The sequence below is a fragment of the Quercus robur genome, chromosome 2, assembly GCF_932294415.1.
Source record: "Quercus robur chromosome 2, dhQueRobu3.1, whole genome shotgun sequence".
Classification (NCBI taxonomy): Eukaryota; Viridiplantae; Streptophyta; class Magnoliopsida; order Fagales; family Fagaceae; genus Quercus; species Quercus robur.
The window spans coordinates 92,308,071-92,323,507 of NC_065535.1; the positions used below are offsets into that span (position 1 = coordinate 92,308,071).

General features: G+C 33.0%; 2 protein-coding genes across 3 annotated transcripts; both read left to right on the forward strand.

Moving 5' to 3' along the window:
• Positions 1 to 1,306: 1,306 nt before the first annotated feature.
• On the forward strand, positions 1,307 to 6,190 carry LOC126715843 (probable plastid-lipid-associated protein 4, chloroplastic). Its single transcript, XM_050416653.1, has 6 exons — positions 1,307 to 1,737; positions 2,436 to 2,549; positions 3,644 to 3,739; positions 4,570 to 4,644; positions 5,498 to 5,565; positions 5,860 to 6,190. The coding sequence occupies exons 1-6, from the start codon at positions 1,417 to 1,419 to the stop codon at positions 5,930 to 5,932; spliced, it is 747 nt and encodes a 248-aa protein (XP_050272610.1). The 5' UTR covers positions 1,307 to 1,416; the 3' UTR covers positions 5,933 to 6,190.
• A 1,171-nt stretch (positions 6,191 to 7,361) lies between these two features.
• On the forward strand, positions 7,362 to 13,502 carry LOC126715842 (probable plastid-lipid-associated protein 4, chloroplastic). Of its 2 annotated transcripts, XM_050416651.1 has the most exons (5): positions 7,368 to 7,772; positions 8,684 to 8,797; positions 9,485 to 9,583; positions 12,305 to 12,447; positions 13,043 to 13,502. In XM_050416651.1, the coding sequence occupies exons 1-5, from the start codon at positions 7,428 to 7,430 to the stop codon at positions 13,113 to 13,115; spliced, it is 774 nt and encodes a 257-aa protein (XP_050272608.1). In that variant the 5' UTR covers positions 7,368 to 7,427; the 3' UTR covers positions 13,116 to 13,502. The 2 variants fall into 2 exon arrangements, with proteins under 2 accessions (XP_050272609.1, XP_050272608.1); XM_050416652.1 differs by lacking the exons at positions 12,305 to 12,447; positions 13,043 to 13,502 and adding an exon at positions 10,206 to 10,451 and having other exon boundaries at positions 7,362 to 7,772.
• The last annotated feature ends 1,935 nt before the right edge of the window (positions 13,503 to 15,437 follow it).

A 15,437-nucleotide genomic window follows, 5' to 3' on the forward strand; every position in this document is an offset into this window, starting at 1 on the left:
AAGGGTTAATTGAAATAATTTGTGCTTTCAAACTTTTATGGTTATATATTCCTAAGACTCAAATCTGTTTTAGTGGATTAAAAAGGGTTGGCCTTAAAATTCTATGAAAATCTAGACAACATTTATTTTCACTATGCGTGATATAGAATCTTTCTGACATGGGTCAATGCATAGAAACACAACAAAATTTTCTGAGTAAAAGGTGTTTTAATTATTAACATTACGCTTTGTATAAGGCCTCAGATCCCTTCATGTTCTCATTTCTCAATACCACCCAAAAATTGGTGGATTATGGGTGATGGAGACTGAGTTATATAACTCAGTTTCCACCCAATCCAAACAACCTCTTAGAGATTGGGGGTATTTTTAGAGGATATTCTGTATAGTCCCCTTTGTCCATTAGTTGGCGCAGACAAGCCTTTGATTTAGTGTCTCCCAATTTGAGAGATTTTTTATTTATTTTTTTTAAAGCATTATTTGTTCCACTCCCAAGAAAGGTCTTAATAAAGCTAATGATATTTTGGGAAGAATAATAATTCTTCTGAATAAACCAAATCTGGAGACCTCACATTTTCTATAGATGTCATCAAATTCCTAATAAAATCAAACGTACATAGTTACATTCCTAGAATTTGGATAATTTATGTTTTGTTTGTTTTAATTGAAAACCTTATGTAAAAATAGTTTTCCTCATTTTCTTATCTTTTGAGTATCCAAATTCATCTTGATGATCAAACTTAAGTATCAAAATAAAAACAACTCCAAACTCTAAGTCAAAAGTAATTTAGTCAATTGTAAGTGGTTGATGTAATGGTTCCCAAGACTTTATAAGATACACTATATCTTTGGTTCAAAACTCTTAACCATCATCTTGGGGTAACCCCAAGGGATTTTCATTCCCAATTCGCTTATGGACCAAAACTATTTCCACTTCCAATTTTACAATTTGTTGACTTGTGTGATTGTGAGTAACCAAAGTAAAGTAGTAGGTCACACAAGACAGAAAATGATAAATTGTTGACAACTCACGGTCGCACAAGTCAACAAATTGTGAAATTGAGTGTGTAATTGGTTGTATCTCTAGAATTATTCATTCAAGAGAGATTACACAACCAAAAAATAATCACATGCTAGAAGAACTCCTTAGAAAAAAAAAGAAAAAGAAAAAAAAAAAGTGTTACGTAGTTCAAAATTAAATTAGAAAAAAGAAAAACCATAGTATGATGACTGGCAAGTGGCAACCATTGATTCCATGGATGTGTAAATTCAACTGCTTCTCATTTCTCAACCGACACAACCAACTTCTAAAAGCCAATCCAATTTCTGAACCGACTTCTAAAAGCCAATCCATATTATCATTAAACAATAACACATGCACAGCCACTCTCAACTCTATGCACTGTAAAGACCATATCCATGGCCTTATCTTTTCATTCTCATTCAATATTCCTCACCACCACTCAGTCCCAAACCTCTTCAAATCCCAACTTCCGCTCCTTTCATCATCAACATGCTCCTACTACTACCTTTCACTACTTCCCAGCTTCCAAACCGACCACCCACAAGCTCTCAGCCCCCACTAACACTGAGAAATGGAGAGCCAAAGTTTCATTCTTTCCTGCTTTCTTGAACAAACGCAAAGATACTAAGACCCTCAAGGAGGAGCTTCTTGAGGCCATTGCCCCTCTTGATCGAGGTGCAGATGCCACTGCCGAAGACCAGCAAGTGGTTGATCAGGTTTGCTTTGTTATGCTCTAATTCTCTCTCAAAATTCAATCTTTATGATGACCCAGATAATGGTTCTACCTTGTTTGAGATTATATGTGCACAGCTAACTTAGAGTTTGTGGGTTGCTAACATTTGTGCTATTTCAATTTCATATCTGTGAATATATGTGTAATTTAGTGTACAAGATTTTGAAGTCTGGAAATCAAAGCATATGTCACTTTCATGCCTGCCTGGTATGATATCCTAAAGCATTTATGTAGTTTGATGGATTTACTTATAGAAAATGGGTGGCAACTTAAGATTATAGTTAAAACAAGGAAAAAACTTTAGATGTAGTTCCTTAGGTACTATACTTTAAGTTCCCTAATTGAATTTAATCACATGGGTGTGTTGCTATGATCAATACAATAAAAACAATATTATCTTTTTCAAGGACGATTAAAACAATATTAGTAGATGGACCAACCTAGGGTTGTTATTCTAAATAATGTTCTTTAGCGATAGAATTACAGTAGGAAAATGCACAAACTTTCATTGGTGTATTTTATAAGCTATGAATATATTATGATTAGTCTTTAATCCCAAAACATATGGGCTAACTTTTTTATTTTATTTTTTATTATCAGTAAATGGATTAACCTTAATTACTGATGTCTATGCAGTATCTGCATTATTTTGTTTGATTCTTTGAAATTATTTTTAAATAGATTGCACGGAATCTTGAAAAAGTTAGCCCAATAAAGGAAACACTCAAATCTAATTTACTCAACGGCAAATGGGAGCTTATATACACTACTTCAAGCTCGATTTTGCAAACCCAGGTAAACTTTATTTTCTATCTCCATAGCTATTATGTGTCTTCCTTGAGGCATCAACAGTCTTTTATAAAAAATTTCCATAATTGTGATGTCAAGCATATGTGTAGTACTTTTAATGTAAGGCGGCAACTTATCAACATACATTCATTTCATAGTTGGCTTGCTTAATCATAAAACTCCTTGTTATTACATGAGGTGATTAAAACTGCCTTTCTTAAATGAGGGGACAAATTGGTTAGATAAAGTTATTCAAATAGAAAATCACCCAAAATTTGGCTTAAAGACTTTCCCTTTGTAGTGCATTTTTGTTTGCTTAATCAAGCATGATTTACCAAAGATTTTTCTACAATCCCTACAGAACTAAACTAATCATCTTAATCTTAAAAAACCTGTCATGACATATGAAGCGCTACAGATCAGACGTTACTTATACTACCATAATCAAAAATACTTTTCTTGGAACTCTTGCCTTTGAGAGTGTTAAAACCCACCTGTAGTATAGAAGAAAAAAGAAAAGTACTCTAAAAATGCCTCCTCATTTAAGGCTTTGTAACTAGCAATTTAAGTACCAGTCTCAGTATTAGTTTGACTGACTTACAGGGAGATTTTCTTGAGAAAACTTTTTAAAACCAAAAGCTGTCTTCCCTACATCCCTCACTTCCCACAGATGCAACCAAACTTTCAAGCTCTTTCTTATATGAATAATCTCAAAATGTGATATAGTTTAGTTTTGTAATAATTTCTTGGTGTGTGAATTAAAAAGAAAACAAAAAGTTCCAAGCACAAACGAATGCATTCAAATTCACAAAAAAAGAACAAGAACAAGAAACAAAAGCCAAACTGATTGGGTTTGTTTTGTCTTAACTCTTAACTGTTCTATATGGGGGGCTTAGTTAAATCTAGTTCTGCATTCCTAATCATTTCTTGGTCCTATTATATGTTTTGAGTTGATAGAAAATCACTATGCTTGCTCTTTTATTTATTTATATGCTCTGTTTTCTTTTGAGATAAAAAGACAGAATTTAAAATTGGAAATCTTCACTTTTACATTTTGGTCCTGCAAATTGCAATCACTTGAAAAATCAATGTCATGACAGAGACCCAAATTTCTGAGATCACGTGCAAACTACCAAGCAATTAGTTTGGATACACTTAGGGCCCAGAATATGGAGTCTTGGCCATTCTTCAACCAGGTATATTCAACTTGTTTTGTAATTGCATTTAACTTCCGATTTCTTTGCCCTCCATTTGTGTGTGGACCATGATAATTACTAGAAGCATAAAAAATGTGTTTTATAATTCTCAGTTGCTCTGACTAAAATCTTTTTGCTGACCTTATACCCTGTAAACTATGATCCTTCTTCTTATATTAAGAAATCACTAGCATAAGGCAAGAGAATTTACGACCAGTGAGATATCAAATGCAAAGCCTTGCATAATATTTGATGATTGATTACCTAGATCTAAGATTAAATATGTGATACTGACCCTCTTTATTTCACATGGATTCTTCCATCCTTTTGCTGAAGTTCTTTTTCTATTATTATTGCTTCTTTTCTCTAACATATGTTGTTACATACCTAAAGATACTATAGTTAATAATGGAATGAGAAGGTGAAAATGTTAATGTTATCTGTATTTAGAGGCTTTAAAGTTTCTCCTAATTGATTGCTCTTGGCACGAATAGCAGGCTATTGTTGTCATAATGGTTTAGTTAGTCTCATACTTGATGGTTTTGCGTGAACTTTGACCTAACTATCATTTGCAGTGTGTCAGTTGCATGTTTTGCTGATTTGGCTTCTAGAAGTTCCCAGTGCCATGCTTAGACTTTGTTTTTTTTTTTTTAATCCTGCAACACTGACAAGATGATGTTGAACCAAGCATTTCTAATTCTACACTCACTTTTGCAGATGCTAACATATCAAATTAATAATTCTATACTCTTCAGTTCGTGGGAGAATTTAAATACTTGTGAATTTTTGCATTTACCCACTGCCTGCCAAATTTTATTGATGTTTTGTAGGTAACAGCTGATTTAACACCTCTTAATGCAAGAAAAGTGGCTGTAAAGTTTGATTATTTCAAAATCGCAGGTCTGGTAAGTATTCTTGTTACATTTTCTTGATTTTATGAGAGGCCACTTGGACCTCTCACCATTTAATGGTTGGTAGTCCTCCCCCTAAATCTCGTGTCAGCAGGGAAAAATCTAGAATTTCTTCTCGAGAAAAAAGAAAAAAGAAATCTCATGTTTCTAGCACAACAATCTAGAGATTTATTGTAATATTAAAATGGTACATATCTTTCATGTGCTGATTTTTTTCTGGTAAGTGCCTTTTGTAGAATAGGCCAAAACTTAATTGTTGGATAGTGTCAAACAATCTACTGCATTCAAAATCTCTCTTCTGAAGTACTTGTGAATTTAAATGGCATATATATGTTAATTATTTTATTGGAGGATGTTCGCCTTTTTGATGAAGGTTTATTCTAGTCTTATATTTTCTCAAACTACGTGTACTCTTTCATTTTAATGTGTGAATTAGTACCTGTATCAATACATAGAAATCACAGAATAGGCAGAGCTTATTTCAAAAGTTTTTAGCCCTACATGCAGTGATGTATCCATTGTCCATACAAAAAGGATGGAGTTAAAATTTTTATATTTCACACAGAGTAATATTGAAAATGATTGAGATAGTTTGGTCATGTGCAACAAGAACCTATAATTATCCTATTGAAGTATTGTGGGAACCAATGGTGGCTTATCACTTGTGATTTAATAATAGGCATCTGTTAGGCAGGACAAAATGTGGAAAGACACACACACACACACACACATTAAGCTTCATTTGCTCCATAATGACACGTCTGCCTAAATAAAGCACGTGCACACATCTCTGAATTTCAATTGAGTACTTAGTTACATATATGATTTATTTCATCTTGGTATACAGATACCAGTTAAGGCACCTGACAGTGCTCGTGGTGAATTGGAAATTACGTATTTGGATGAAGAAATGAGGTGAGTTAATGTTTTGTGATATGCTATTCATATAAATTCCATATCCTAAGAATGTGCTTAGAGGATATTGCAACTAACTTCATAGGGTAGAGTACATGAATTCAATATTCTAAAAGAAGAGAAATGTGTAAGGTTTAATGAGTTATGATTATATCAACAACAAAGGTTTAATGCCTCTTCATTCTTTTGAATATCATTGGCTTCTTTCCAAAAGAGTAAGAAAAAATCCAATGCCCTAAATTAGTTTGTCCTTGCACCAGATAAACTAAAATTATGTTTTTCTTATATTGCCAGAGTTTCAAGAGGCGACAAAGGAAACTTGTTCATCCTGAAAATGGTTGATCCATCTTACCAAGTTCCCGCTTGATGTACAAATCACACTGCAGTGTCTATAATCATTTGGCCATCATGCTTTCTTGGTCACGAGATTGGACTGAATTGTACTAGTTCTGCTTAAACACAATTTTGGTCGTATTTTCTTGTTATATAAATGTTATAGAAAAATTTTGGGCCTTTATGAGTTTTACTTAAAGGTCCTGGCACATTTCTTTGCTGTACAGAACTTATGGATGGTTCATGGACAGTCAAATATTGATAAATGATCATTGTGTGTAGTTTATTTAAATAGCTAGAGGAAAGCCAATTTTTAGATGATAAAAGGGTTAGAAATCTTGCCATGTAAGTATGCATTTTTTTTTTAATAGTTAGCGTAAACAGTTTATCTATGATCAGGATCTACTAGTGGAGAGAAACATTTAATTTATTATTATTATTTTTTTAATACTAGATTACAGTTTTGACATCTAGGTGTGGATATTTTCATTTTGGTCCCTTAAATTTGAGATTTTCCATTTTAGACTACAAAGTTTGATTCTGTTTTGAAAAACGAAAATAATCATTCCCTTAGCAAAGATTAAAATTTAAAATTCGAAATGAGAGAGGAAATCAGTCTTGCAAATTGAAGTGGAAAATAAACGTTCAGGATAGCTAATGTTAAGGCTGAGGGGGGTCTTGGCTTGTTTCCTAGGTGCCGCCTCATTAACTTGTTTAGGTGCCACATAAACTGCATAAATACATATCTTATGTTAACTGCATAAACTTATTCAGGGGGTAAAAAAAAAAAAAAACCTGCATAAACTCCATTTTGTTACACATGGTAGAACCATCAGCCATGGTTAATGTTAGATTTTTTTTTTTTTTTCTTTTTTTGAGCAAGCATTCCTGATTTATATGTAATAGTCAGAGACCCGTGCGATGCTAAAAAAATTTGACAATTTGTTTTTTTTATTAAGTGAAAAATGAAACATAGTAGATGAGACTAAAAAGTATTAGTTTCAAACCCTTCTTAAAATGATGTGATTATTTTCTAGTTGATATAATATATTTGTTAAGCTATTTATATTGTTATTTGAAAGTATTTTAAATTTTGTAAGTTAAAAAAAAAAGGAAATATAACATATTTTACATTTAATTATTATATAAGGTGATATATTTTGTGAATAATATAATTTGTAATTGAATTTTGTTTCTAGTACTTTTTATAAACAATTCATTCTCTATATTTCTTGAATGATCCAAAGAGGATACTCATATAACTATAAGTAAATCTATTACTTATGTTAAAAAAAATACAATACTTTAATAACATAAGAAAAATGTGATTTTATCAAGAATTAGTAGACTGCAATAGTCATAATGGATAGAATGGATTAAAGTGAATCAAAATAGACTGAAATGGACCAAATTAGAACAAATGCTACGCTATGTGGCTGGGAAACAATGACCACGCAATACCCAATCTTATCAAAAAAAAAAAAAAAAACCCAATGTTAATGAGCCCAAGGAGTTAAGGAAAGAGCATTATGGCTGTCTCTCCTTCTTGTGCTTCTGCTACTCTGCCACACAACCTTCAACCCTGCAAAAACTTCCTTCCTTCTCACACTGCACCCATTGTTTTCCATGCAAAATACCTACTCTCATCTCTAAAACCCAACACCACAACCACCAGCACCCACATCATATTAAGCCCCAACAAGCTCTTTGACCTTGCTGATTCTTGGAAATGGAGGACCCAAGTTTCCTTCTTTACTGGTTTTTTGACAAAAGGTAAGAATGCTGAAAGCCTCAAGGAGGAACTTTATGCAGCAATAGCCCCTTTTGATAGAGGTGCTGAGGCTACCCCTGAGGACCAACAACTTGTAGAGCAGGTGGGAGCTTCATTTCAACCCCTTTGTGATTTTGCATTATTTCACTCTTCTATTCCACAGTTTTTATTTTTTGTGTGAAGTTTTATCTTTTATGATACAAAAACTGAAAATTCATGTCCTATAGTCATGCCTGGTTGTGATGCCCATTGGAATTTTGAGTTTATCATTTATGGCATTCATGGCTGAATGTAGGATGAGTTAAAAAGTAAAATAGCTTGTCTTTTTTGCTTAAATACATGGTTGGTCCGAAAATTTTAGCCTATGATATGACATATGAGCAATCAAAAGTGATCAATTTTAGTCTTAGATGACGCTATCAAACTAAAAATTGACACGTTGTCACTCCATTAGACATATTAGTGACCAAATTTGATCGCTTTAAGTTTGTTAGAGACTAAAAGTGGTCACTTAAAGTTTGTCAGGAACTAAAAACAGTCACTTTAATTTTGTTTCGGATTAAAAGCGATCACTTTAAATTTCAATGAAAATCACTCATAGGATCAAGTATAGGGACCAACCGTGTATATTGTGGCCTTTGAGTTTTTAAAGCTGACATCCAGTATCATGTAGATTACTCTGTTTGATTATATAGCACATGCTAATGCCACATTTAAAATAGAATTCAATATTTTTTTAAAATTATATTATTAATTTTTAAAATTTTTTCATGGCCGAATTCCATATGAAACGCAACTACTATATGATTTTCTTGGTTTCTCATTGGCGTTTTTAGGTCTTGGTACCTATTTTTTCAAGTGCACAGTCCATGCATTTCTCTAGTACACAACTATAGACTAAAACATTTGCAAGTTCAATATGTAACAAATCAAGAATATTTAATCACCATGTCTGGGTTTAGTATTTGAAGATTTCTTTTATGACATTTATGGATTTTTTTTTTTTTTGATCAGATTGCTCGTAAACTTGAGGCAGTGAATGAAGTAAAGGAGCCTCTCAAGTCTAATTTGCTCAATGGAAAATGGGAACTTCTATATACAACATCCCAATCTGTTTTGCAAACACAGGTGATTCTTTGTTAATGTCTCTTTCAGTTTTTTTGAGACTTGTTCTCTGTAAGAAAGGCATAATTTTTCTAATACAACATTATGGATTATGAACTACTTTCAAAGACTATTTATTCTCATGCTGACTACTTGGTTTTGATGCTTTGTTCCTTAATTGATGCATATTTACATATGAACACACACACACACACACACACACACAAAATAGAGAATAACACCTATTGGTGTATTTTTGTTCTTTCTTGGAGAGGAAAAATTGGGGACTCCTAGACCCCTGCAAAAGTGAGAGCTTTGTGAATTGGGTACTACCTTTATATTTTCTATGTTATAAATTGGTCATGTATGAACCTTTTGTCCAAGTAACTGAGGAGAATCTTGTCTTGTCAGATATATAGGTCTCTTAAAACCTAGGATTGATAATTATAGCTGATTGCACTTTAAGTTGTATAATTTTACTTTCATTTCTGCTTTTAGTGGTTCTCTTGTATCCTGTTTTGTTTTGTTACATCTAAATTTGTTATGTTTGAATTCTTTTTATACAATGAGTTATCATGTCTGTGTGGAATATGTGTAAATTTGGATTTGAAAACTTATTCTTAATTCGTATTTTTTCTTCTTTTATTCTCTTCTTATATATCATTCATCTCTATAGAATTATAACTCATTACTTATGAATTTATATGACAGAGACCAAAATATTTAAGGCCAAATGGGAAAATCTACCAGGCGATCAATGCGGATACTCTAAGGGCTCAAAATATGGAAACTTGGCCATTCTTTAATCAGGTATTGCTTCTTAGTAACATCTGATTTACGTTGTTTGTTTGCATGCATATTTCTTTTAGTTTTCATCTAATATCTAAGCAGTTTTGCTGAGTGCTCAACTACCAGTGGAAGTTGGGACCTTATAGTTAGATGATAATTGATGAATTTTTTAAAGAATGTAGTATGTGGCCCTGAATGGGCTGCCATTTTTTTTTCTTAGTTTAGGCTGAAAATACAAAAAACAAAAAATATAACAAAAAAGGACCCCAAGCTACTAAGAGGCATTGGAAACAAGGCAAGAAACTAAATCTGATGGAGTACCCAGTTAAAAAGTTTGTGTTGCTTTGCTTTTGGAGCAACTATATGAGCTTCAATAACTGCAAACTTGCTTCCTTTATAACATTAGAAAGCAGTAGCTCTGATGTCCTGAAGCAGAGAAGAGATTACCCATGAAATATGGTGTCCATTGATAGAATTTATTGGATCTTTTCTATCAGTTTCAAGGATCACTTTATACAGTCATATAGCCTTGACTAGCACCTCTTTTTGTCTAGTGAAATGAGCTAGTGTTTGCGTCCATCCATTTTTCTGAATACTCTCTTTAACCCAGAGAAGTGTTGTTTCTCCTATCTTCTCAATTCAGATGGAAGTCCCTAAGCATATACTGCGTGACAAGCAAAGGTCCTTATATAATCTGGTAGCTGAGTTCTGATGCTCTGTAGTGTACTCTGCCTAATACTATTCCAGGTTTGACAAGATTAATAACTTGATCCATAGCACAACAACATCTGATAAAGCATGGCTCTCTTGCTTGTGGCTTTGGTAGATTGTGTGAACAGTAAACCTACTTTTCTAATTCTGGGAGTGATGATTGATACACAGGAATTTAGGTGGATCCATTTTTACATTGAAACTGAACTATTCTGGAAATCTTGCTTGGCAATCCTGTTCTATTTTGTCAAAGTCATGTCAAGATTGTGAGCTAACAGATTATTGATACTTCTCTTGAATTGGTCGATCAGTCATGAGGACTCTTTTCTTCAAAAAATAAGATTGTTAAGCAGGAGTACCGAGCCTGTTAACCATCACTTTTGGTATGATTTTGCACACAAAATTTCATAGGCTGAAGAGCTGAAATTGACTGAATTCTGAAGGGAGTTGCACTTTGAAATTCCCTTGCCTGTTCTCCCCCATTTGGAAAAGGTCTAGTACAACACCGGTAATGTCTTATGAACTTGTAAAAGTGTGATTGAACATACACAAGCAGCCATCTGGGTCATGGTGCTTTTATAGCTCCTAATTAAAAGACTCAACTTTTGACTTCATCCTGTATAGGATGACTCTTCATGGGATTTGGGATAAAATTGGGTTAGAAACTCTGGTTCCTTCTTTTCTTTTAACAAGTTTGAAGAATTATGAGAGTCGCAAGCCAAGTCAAGAAAAGGACTTACTCTTCTTTCTTTGTAGCCTTAATGATTAGTAGTTTGAAGCCTTAAGAAAAGAAACAGGTTTGTTTTTTTGGCATTCGGTTCTTTTGTCTTAAGTCAAGTTCGGTTAATCTTTCTATATGGTTAGGTTTAGGTTTTAGAATGTTGGCTACCTATGTAAAAAAAAAAGTGTTGTAAGATTCAGTCTTTGACATAATAGTTTGCTACAAGAGGGACACGTTCACTTGGAAGCAAGTTTGACTGCTCCACAAAGCTCCCCTGAAGCTATTCTATCATGGGCAGAAGCTAAAAATATCACAAAAAGAATAAGAATGGAAGCATGATTGAAAATATTGGTAGCTAAAATCTGAAATGGCTTAAATTGGATTATAAGAATTTGATCCAACCATGATTCAAAAAAGGTAGTCAAAAGTCTGATGGCAGTTGTTGGGTAGTGAAAAAAATCTGATTTGGACCCCAAATGGATAAGCAGCAGATTAATTAAGCCACAAATCACCGTGTGCATTTAAAAAAAATTTGTATATGAGATTTCTTAAACATAGATGTCAACATGTGCAAAGCTACAACAGTACAACCTGTCTGGTACAAGACATCCAAAACAATATGACTAGTGGTACATGCCATCATGCCAACGTGCATAAATGTCAATACTTTTGATGCATCTACATTTTCTAAAATAGGAGTGTGCTTAAAATCGGTTCTATGACTTCTCATACTGCATTCTAGCCTAATAAACACCTCCCATTAAGCGTGCTCCGAGCAAATCACAGATCTCTAGGCAGAGGTTGTAATGTTAGGAATTATTATAATACTCACCTTAATTTTGTGAGGAAGAGCTCCTGAAGTATCCTAGGATCCTAACTATATCAAGTTTCTTTTAGATTTGCCAACTAAGTTAACTGTGCAGTGTGCAGTAGCAAGTCAAAATATGCTGACTTTTGTGAGGAATCTATATAAATGAATGGTACTCATATTTTCTCTTGTGCTTTAGACCAATCTTTTATTATCATTTACAATTTATTCATATGCATATATGATCTTGTTTTTGAAAATTTCCATCTTCAATCAAGAAATCTAGATGATTCTGTAGCCATTTTTTGGTGAATTGGGTTTACACTGGATTACAGCAGCTTTATAATGGAGGCCTTCAGTAGCATAAGACTTGGTTTTGATAATTGTTTTGATGCTGTTTGGTCTTTGTCTTGACCTTTTAGTGCTTTTTCCCACATGCAGTATAGCTTTATCATTCTTCATAGCTCATGAGCTTAAGGTTAATCTGTTAATGTTTATGCAGGTCACGGCTAATTTAGTCCCCTTAAACTCAAGAAGGGTGGCTGTTAAATTTGATTTCTTCAGAATTGCTGGTCTGATACCTATTAAATCACCTGGAAGTGGTCGTGGTCAGTTGGAAATAACTTACTTGGATGAGGAGTTAAGGTAAGCAACACAAAACTATTGATTCTACAGTCCATGAGTGTCTAACTAATTCTTTTTCCAAGAATGTTAGTATAATGGTTACAATAAAACTAAACATTGTAATAAAAGTCTCACATTATCCAAGCCTCCCTTCCCCTCCCTCCCCCCCCACCACCCCCACCACCCCCCCCCCCCCGCGCGCGCGCGCGCGCGCGCGTCTATCTCCATCCAAACATAACCCTAGGCCCTAGGCTTTGGCTCAAGATGTAAGGGGCATGTCTATACTTCAGATCCTACAAAGAGTGTCTGTTTTTGCAAATATCTTCAATGCTGTAAAAAATTCTGAATTAGTTACAAATAATTATGTCATGACAATGCATTTTTCGTGGTTCTTTACATTTTTTATAATTCACACGGACTATTTCCTCATGTGATACCAGATAATTACTAAAGGTTAAAACATTCTTGGCAATAATATTACTAAAGGTTAAAGAATGTTACTATCAACCTCTATTTGCTTCAGAAAATCATATAAATTAAATTCCTAATGATTTCATGAATTTGAAATTCTGTTCAGCCCTTTACTTTTGCTAAATTCTAGTCTCTGTTTTTGCAGAATATCAAGAGGTGATAAAGGTAATTTGTTCATTTTGAAAATGGTGGATCCATCTTATAGAGTTCCTCTTTGATACAGCTTTTGCAAAAGAATGATTGTTGAGTCACCTCTGGAGAGAGGGAATTGTAGGACTTAGAAGTTAGAGGTGTTGTGTTCATTTATATAGACGTGTAGCTAAGCTTAGTAAAAGCTGCTCATTCAGCATGTGAGAAAAGTAGCCAAGGGACGTTGGAATCCATTCAATTCAAGTGTTTGATAACCCGGCTTCATGTACAGGTCTCTAGTGTATGCTGTATTTATTGTCAACATCACCAAAAACAAAAAAAAAGAAGAAGGAAGAATCAAATGTATACAGTAACAAATAGTTGAAAGTTGATACTGTTAAAATTATTGTATTCCAAATATGGAAAAAATAATCATATTATGGTAAATACCAACCAACCTCTCTTGAGGTTTCATACTCTCCCAAACTTCGGATGAAATGACACTTCCTTGATTATTTTATTCCTTGTTTGTTCTATTTCTTTGAACTTTCATTAAAGAAAGACTATTGACTAGGCTTTTTTTTTTTTTGGAGAAATGACTAGCCTTTCTTGTTACCGGAGAATTAATCAATGGACAAAGTTTGGTTATAAACTTGATTGTTATCTAAGGTTATAACTTCACTTAATATATTTTTATTGGATGTAAATTTTGACAAATCCATCATTAGATTATATTTTCTTCTTATATTCTCTATGCTTGAAAATTTTTCAAAAGACTAAAGATTAATAACTATATCATCAATTAATTCTTTAAATTGCAAGTTTTTGTAGTCTAAAATCTATATCTATGTATATATCTAAAAGGTGAAGTGTAGCATTTATTGTTATTACGTTTCAGTTGAGCCATATCAGCAACCATGTCATTATCTTTTTTGTTTTCAATTTATATTTTAAAACATTTTCTCATTAAGGTAACTTAAAAACTCCATTATTTAAAAATTAAAATATCTTTTAACCATTATTTTTATTATTAGTTTTCCAAAACTCTCCCTCCTTCTTACCTTTTCATTTTCCCACTACTTTCTACCATAATATTATTCTCTCTCTACCCTTTTATCTCTTTTTATTTTGACTATTCTTATTCTTAACATCTTACTATAAATTTGATAATTTTTTTTCCCATTCTATGCATGGTTTTCTCACACAAAAAAAGCTACTTCTCTCTCTCTAAATATTGGTAACAGAATCAATTGCAAGTTACAATTTAGTTTCAATGGATCAAGTGCAACTCCATCTAGATATTCAAGAATGGAAAATTGCCAGCATATTCAACATGAAGGATTTGATTGCTGAGTCCCACCCAATATTTTTACTTGGTTGATTTAGACTATAAAAGCAATTAGGAAGAGCTCTAATTGTAATATGATTAGTTATTTTAGAATATGGCTAAGATATGATTAATACTTCCTTGGGTCATAGCAAATGCTACCCTTATGTTCCTCTCAGTCACAAACTCACTCTCACCACTATGTGTTACCACCATTGAAATCTACCACCACCAAAATTAGTGGATTTCCACTTTAATAAGTTCAATCCTTTTTATTCAGGAAAGAAAAAAAAAAAAAACAGTTGAATCCTTCTCTTAAAGATTAATTATGAATTGAATTTGATTTCTAGGTTGATTATATTGACTGTGTAAATATACTTTAAAGTTTGGATTTGTGAGTTCTAGTTAATTTAATCGGTAAAATTCCTTGTCATTGGGCAAGAAAATTTGGGATTCAAATTTTACCTACACCAAAAACTAATTGGTGTCTTAACCTAATGGTAAAAAATAAATAAACAATCATTATGTAACAGACGTTATAGGTTAAAATTTTATCATACATATCAAAAAGCTTGAGTATATAAAATCCACTGATTGAACTTATTGTTCGGTCCTTCATCTTCCCCAAAGGGCCAAAAGCTAGGTAATAAGTTAGGTTGAAATGGGCTGATTGTTTAGTTGACTGTAAATTTATGGAATTGTTTGATTTTGCAGACTATAAAAGGGTTGGTGGCCACAGAAGTTGAAGTTCAAAATTTCCAATGAAATGGGTTTAGATTTCATCAAGCACATAATAGCAACGCCACCGGTCAAGGATTCAGATCAGCAAATAAAAGGGCCCAGCATCAATCAACATTTATTTGTATATTTCCATTAAAATCATCGTAAGATATATAATATATATATATATATATATATATATATATTGAGAAGAATATATTCTTTTATTTAAAGTATGGCAAACCGTGTATAAATAAAAAAGTGGTATGGCTCTTCATATGGTGTGCCAGAAAGCCCCTTTTCTATGAAATTACAATTTTAGACCCCAAATGCCATAACTGCCAGTTTTCAATTAATGGACTCA

Bases quoted from the DNA above. Each gene is read 5' to 3' on its own strand.
- LOC126715843 (XM_050416653.1), top strand. From the start codon at position 1,417: ATGGCCTTATCTTTTCATTCTCATTCAATATTCCTCACCACCACTCAG. The intron at 1,738-2,435 runs GTTTGCTTTGTT...ATTTTTAAATAG, and splicing joins ACCAGCAAGTGGTTGATCAG to ATTGCACGGAATCTTGAAAA. The intron at 5,566-5,859 runs GTGAGTTAATGT...TTATATTGCCAG, and splicing joins TATTTGGATGAAGAAATGAG to AGTTTCAAGAGGCGACAAAG.
- LOC126715842 (XM_050416651.1), top strand. From the start codon at position 7,428: ATGGCTGTCTCTCCTTCTTGTGCTTCTGCTACTCTGCCACACAACCTT. The intron at 8,798-9,484 runs GTGATTCTTTGT...TTTATATGACAG, and splicing joins AATCTGTTTTGCAAACACAG to AGACCAAAATATTTAAGGCC. The intron at 9,584-12,304 runs GTATTGCTTCTT...ATGTTTATGCAG, and splicing joins CTTGGCCATTCTTTAATCAG to GTCACGGCTAATTTAGTCCC.